This window comes from Girardinichthys multiradiatus, chromosome 19 (assembly GCF_021462225.1).
Source record: "Girardinichthys multiradiatus isolate DD_20200921_A chromosome 19, DD_fGirMul_XY1, whole genome shotgun sequence".
NCBI lineage: Eukaryota > Metazoa > Chordata > Actinopteri > Cyprinodontiformes > Goodeidae > Girardinichthys > Girardinichthys multiradiatus.
The window spans coordinates 15,814,025-15,819,655 of NC_061811.1; the positions used below are offsets into that span (position 1 = coordinate 15,814,025).

A 5,631-nucleotide genomic window follows, 5' to 3' on the forward strand; every position below is an offset into this window, starting at 1 on the left:
GACCACCCCCGCCTCACATACTGACCCCAGCCGTCTTGCATGCATTGTGTTGTGTGTAATCGTAAAGTAATCGTTCATTTTCAGGTTCTGTGTGGGGGTTTTTGCGGTAATTATGGTTGGGATGTAAGTTTCAAAAGCTCTTAAGTAGCCACAGCTTTGGAGAGTCAAACACCTAGAGGTTTAAAAGGAAAATTCGTCTAGAAGTACGTCAAATTATATAGAAAATAGTTTCTGGTGAAATTTGTAATGTTATACTTAATTCGGGTTCAAACTGTTTAATATAATTTAAGCTTTTCTAAACATTCTCAGAAAACATACAGAGATGAAACTAATTATACCAGACCTGACCTGGTAAAGTGACCTTTTTAGTTACATTTTCTGTCCACTGGATGCTTTTCTTAGCTCTTGTTTCCTTCCCCTGTTCAAAGACATGCAGCACTGAGGGCAACCAGAACAGGACGTAGCAAACCTCTAGTCTTAAAAGCTTTACTGACTGCACAAGTGATGAACCAGTAGTGGGGAGCTAAAAGATAGATAAATAAAGAGATTTATTTTGTTTAAAGCCAAGAGATGTAATGGGATACTGTTTTAGATATGTTTTATTAATTTGTATATGTTGCTAAACTACACAACTTGAAATAAGGAGTGTCCATCCTGCAGATTTGAGGTCCATAACTTTGGCCATAAATAACCTAAAATTGAATGTCTATATTTATTATTGCAATAGGAAAGGTTGGTTAGCCCATCTCTTATGCAAGATGTGGATGGAGGTTCAACAACAGACAGAAACTAATAATAGTGAGTGTATTTGGCCACTAGTGTGCACTCAGTTTTAAAAAAGGTAACATGAACCCCAGGAACATTATATGAAGTGGTTTCCAAAGTTGGGTTCATGAATCAACAAGTTCAGGGATCCTGAGATCCTCCTCAAAAATCAAAATAAACAACAACAATAATATAATAGTTCAATAATATTTTTGCAATAAATATTGCAACAGATAATCACCCATCTGTTGTCAGGTTGCAAGGGTAACAGGTCCAGTAGGGAAACCTTGATAAAACACAATAGATGAATAAAGCTTTTCAAAACAACCTGGCCCATGGTGAAAAAATAATTCTCCCAAAACCTAACACCGACACCAGCTGTTCACACCTTGTGAATTTCTCACAAACTCTTTAATGGGCTTAACTTCACAATCCTCTTAAGGCTGCAGCTATCCTTGTTGCTTGTGCACACTTTTTCCTTCCACATAACCTTCCATTAAAATGCTTGGCAGTAGCACTCTGGATAAAGCCATCCTGTTTGGCAAAGACCTTTTGTAGCTCATCCTCCCTGTGGAGGACTGTCTGGTAGACAAATGTCACGTCAGAGGTCTTCCCTGTAGTTATGTAGGCCATAGCTTTACAGTTTTTAATTAAACATTCTTTTGATATTGGTCTTATGTAATATGTGATTTATTTGATGAATTGAGGCGCAGCTTTTTATCAGCTGTAAGCCATAATTATAAAGCATAAAAAATAAGGCTTGACTTATACCACACCATAATGAATCTCTGTAATATATGTGCTATAATTTTCTAACTGAACTGATTAAATAAATTAAGCTTTTGGATGATATTCCACTGTATTGAAATGAACCTTTCAGTCTAAATATTACTAATACACTTTGTCTCATTTAATTGGCTGCTTTTCCCTCAGTTTGACATTATCGAGTAAAACAGTTATAGTAGTAAATCTGTTATTGTGGCCATGACTGGTGCTGCATACCGGGGCGGGGTTCTGCGCGCCTCCCCCCACGCCTCTGATGCAAATAAAGGGGCTTTACCCGGATCTACCGCAGCAGACATTGCTGCGGCTGCGGCTCCTCCCTGCGCATTTATCGCCTTATAACAGAATCTCTCACTGGCGCGAAAAACGCACTGTGGGGCTCTCTATTGTAAGGCGGGCGGGTCTGGTGTTTGTTGTCAGAGCCCCGGTGTTGTTTTCTCTCCTTCTGATTTAAACTCGTGTCTCTTTAACAGTGAATTGTCACAGATTTGCAGACAGCGTCGTTTCCTGCTGCTTTACAATCGATGGTGTCAGCTTCTTGTGAGTTCATCCGCTGAAAAAGGCGGATTTTAATGTGCTGAATTGCGCGTTTGGATCCTGCCTGCAGAGATCCGGTAAGTACTTTAATTCTTACATGTTGAGTTTCTTGTGAGGAAATAGAGCTCCTGTAACGTGTTTTAACCCAGTCTCTGCTCACTTTTCTTCTCCAGTGCGCTACTGAACAAAGCTCTAACTACATTTCAGGAAATGCTTCACTGTTACTAAATTTCTCACATTTGTTATTCACTAAATTGACTGTAACTCATGTTTAAACATAAGCTGATGATATATATGTATGCAGGAACCTTGAAAGCATGTCTCCATCACTGCAAAGAGCGCATCCGCAAGATGGGATCAATTATTAATGTGGTCCCATTTGTTGGATGTCAGCTGTTCCCGGAATAATGTCTCATTAGATGATATTTTTTTCTTCACTTTACAGGATCTCCTTCATTTCTGGGATTAGCGCGGATTTTATCAGCCTGAACATGGAATTTGATTATTTCCAGTCTTATTTTTTCCACGATTTCGACACCGAGGAGGATTTTTACCAGTCCACTGCGCCCAGTGAGGATATCTGGAAAAAGTTCGAGCTGTTGCCCACCCCTCCCATGTCCCCCCACCGGACTCTGAGCAACGAGGCCCTGCACCTCTCTCCGGGGGATAAGCTCAGCTGGGTGTCCAAGGTGCTGGGGCAGGACGAGGACTGCGAGGGTCCGTTCACGTCCGACCCCACGGGGCTTTTCGATAACCTCAGCGCCCACATCATCCAGGACTGCATGTGGAGTAGTTTCGGGAAAGTGTCGGAAGTTGCGGCGCAGACCCCGGCGCCCCAGCAGATCTCAGTCCGGGCCACCAAGGCGCAGTGCGCCTCTACGGGTGGTCTCCTCTCCGCGGCTACAGACTGCGTCGACCCCGCCGCCGTCCTCACCTTCCCCTCCAACAGCTGCAGGAAGCCGGCGTCGTCTGGCTCAGAGTCTCGCTCCGATTCTTCTGGTAAGTACGGCCCCACCCTGCCCTGCGTCTGGGTTTGATAAATAGCAAGGCGAGGGGTTATCCAATTCAACCTCAAATAAAACGTGTTTTTGTCTCTTTCTTTGACAAAAGCGCCTCCTGCTTGCCCTTACCAACTCATGCTGCTTTTTAAAAACCGCGCCCCTATCACTTTGACGCAAACAGATCTTTTCTTTATCTTTGGCTGCAGTTAGAGGGGCGGATTTACCTTGTCTTCATGATTTATTGCCATTGCACACAAGGGCGCCTCTAGAAAGTTGTGTTAAGAGGGGCCAAATAAGGACTACTAGTAATAATTGAATGGCACACCATAATCAAAAGCCACAGCATAGTTTAAGTTTTATTTAGTTAGGCTGCTGTGTTGGACCCTGAATTTGAATCTGTTATTCAAAGAAAAAATCTTGTTGCTCCTTGGGATTATTTTAGACTGCTTCATATTTGTAAGTTCAAGTAGCTTTTTACCAAAATTGATAATTGATAGTAGCATGTTTTTTTGCCCATGCAAAAGTTAGTGTTCATGATACTGTAATGCTCGTAATTTTTTCAATCGAAACATGTAATCCTAATATCATTGGAGGGCAGCACCAGTAAAGGTGCTTTAAAGGCCCATTTTTCTGCCACAGGAACCAGTTTTACTAAAAAGGGGGGGGGGGGGGTTACATCGAAAACTACAGGCCTGGCATATGGTATAAAAAAATAAGTCTTGGAAAAGGGGCGGTGGGGTGGCGTGGCAAATTTATAGGGATGGATGCTTCAGCCCCCTTTGGTGCCGCCCCTGCAGTTTCCTTTCCTAATACAATTACAGAGTGAACTTAAGCATTATCTAGACTATCTTAATTATTGCCCTCCGCCTTTGTATCTCCTCATTTAGATTAAATAGCCACTGATTGAAGACTCATTATCGCAAGCATCACTTCCTTGTTGCTGTTTTAGTTACACTTTAACGCAGTTTGTAGAAATCTGTTGTCATACAATTGCACTGCAGTGTCCTCATATGAACCTTCTCAGTGGGAATTCATGACTTATTTCCCTTTTTGATGACAGATGATGAGGAAGAAATCGATGTGGTCACTGTGGAGAGCAAGCAGAACCGAGTGCGGCTGATGAGTGGGAGGAAACCGGTCACCATCAGGGTCCGTGCAGACCCCTGCCCTAAACGCTTCCATGTGTCTGTCCACCGGCAGCAGCACAACTATGCAGCTCGCTCACCGGACAGCGACCCAGAAGGGGATGAGGAAGATGATGATGACTATGAAGAGGAGCCTCTGAGCAAGCGTGCCTGCACAGCATCCCATCAGCTGCCGCCCTCCCCTTCGGATACGCCCCTAAACTCAGATGCAGAGGACACTGACCGCAGGCGAAACCATAACTTCCTGGAGAGGAAGAGGAGGAACGACCTCAGATCCCGCTTCACTGCTCTGCGGGATCAGATCCCCTGCCTAGAGTCAGCCAAGGCTCCCAAGGTGGCCATCCTGACCCAGGCGACAGACTACCTGGAGGAGCTGCATCTCAGCGAGAGAAGGCACCTTCAGGAGAAAAAGCGCCTCAGATCCAGGCAGCAGCAGCTTCTCCGCAAATTATCTGAACTGAAACGCTCCTGAGACTCAATAATAACTGCCTCATTAAGAGCAGATAACTTTTACCCTCAAAAAACAATTACTTGTCACTTTCAATAAAAGCTATTCTTTCATAAGCGCAACTTGTCTCATGTAAATAGCTGTGAATTATGTTCTGAATTAAATTGTATGGCTGTGGGCTTCCTGTCAAATCCACTGCCAAGTCCTGTGAACCTGTTATTGAAAGAAGCAGTTTGATACAATATGCTATTTGTTTTTTATTTGCACAGTTGTGAACATTGGGTCATAATTGTCTTTTATTGCTAAAGCAAAGATATTTCCAGGTATTCTGTGATGAGAAATTGTTTATATTTTATAAACATTTAAAGCAGTCAGGATGAGTAAAAAATCTTTGTTTTCATGTTTTCATTTCATTGAACATTGAATATATGTGTGAATGCCTTTCTGTCAGCAAGCGCAAATGAATAATGACTTGATGTACAAATCATTTTGTAAATAATAGCATATTTCTCCGAGTGCAGGAGAAAAAGCCAGGGTTTGTCTTACAACTTTGCTCCTCTGTGGCACCAGACTTCTATTTTTTGTTAAGAAAGTAGGAAAAATGACAAAAAAGGAAAAAGTAGCACCGCTGTACTTTATATTCACATGTCACTTTGTGATTTCCATGCTTCTCTGATTGCTGTTGTTTTTTTAAAAGTATGATAACCACAAAGCATCATTAAATTTTTATACTATATTTGCATACAAACATTTTGTGTTTTTGTTTTGTTCCCAGCAAACACTAACTGACATATTTTGGCCTCGACATCAGATTAAATTTGCACACATTTAGGCGTTATCGGTTACCACAGAAACATCACTCAGCCTGAGCTGGCACCAGTGTGGAAGCTTATTTCGAATATTTAATGCAGAAGTAGCAAATTACACAGATTTATCATCCCACCCGATTAGC

The 5,631-nt window shown here is 42.3% G+C and overlaps 1 protein-coding gene across 1 annotated transcript; it reads left to right on the plus strand.

Annotated features, from left to right (window-relative positions):
* Window positions 1–1,814: 1,814 nt before the first annotated feature.
* On the plus strand, window positions 1,815–5,427 carry mycla (MYCL proto-oncogene, bHLH transcription factor a). Its single transcript, XM_047346259.1, has 3 exons — window positions 1,815–2,162; window positions 2,531–3,084; window positions 4,147–5,427. The coding sequence occupies exons 2-3, from the start codon at window positions 2,577–2,579 to the stop codon at window positions 4,701–4,703; spliced, it is 1,065 nt and encodes a 354-aa protein (XP_047202215.1). The 5' UTR covers window positions 1,815–2,162; window positions 2,531–2,576; the 3' UTR covers window positions 4,704–5,427.
* Window positions 5,428–5,631: the final 204 nt, after the last annotated feature.

Bases quoted from the DNA above. Each gene is read 5' to 3' on its own strand.
- mycla (XM_047346259.1), top strand. From the start codon at position 2,577: ATGGAATTTGATTATTTCCAGTCTTATTTTTTCCACGATTTCGACACC. The intron at 3,085-4,146 runs GTAAGTACGGCC...TTTTGATGACAG, and splicing joins GTCTCGCTCCGATTCTTCTG to ATGATGAGGAAGAAATCGAT.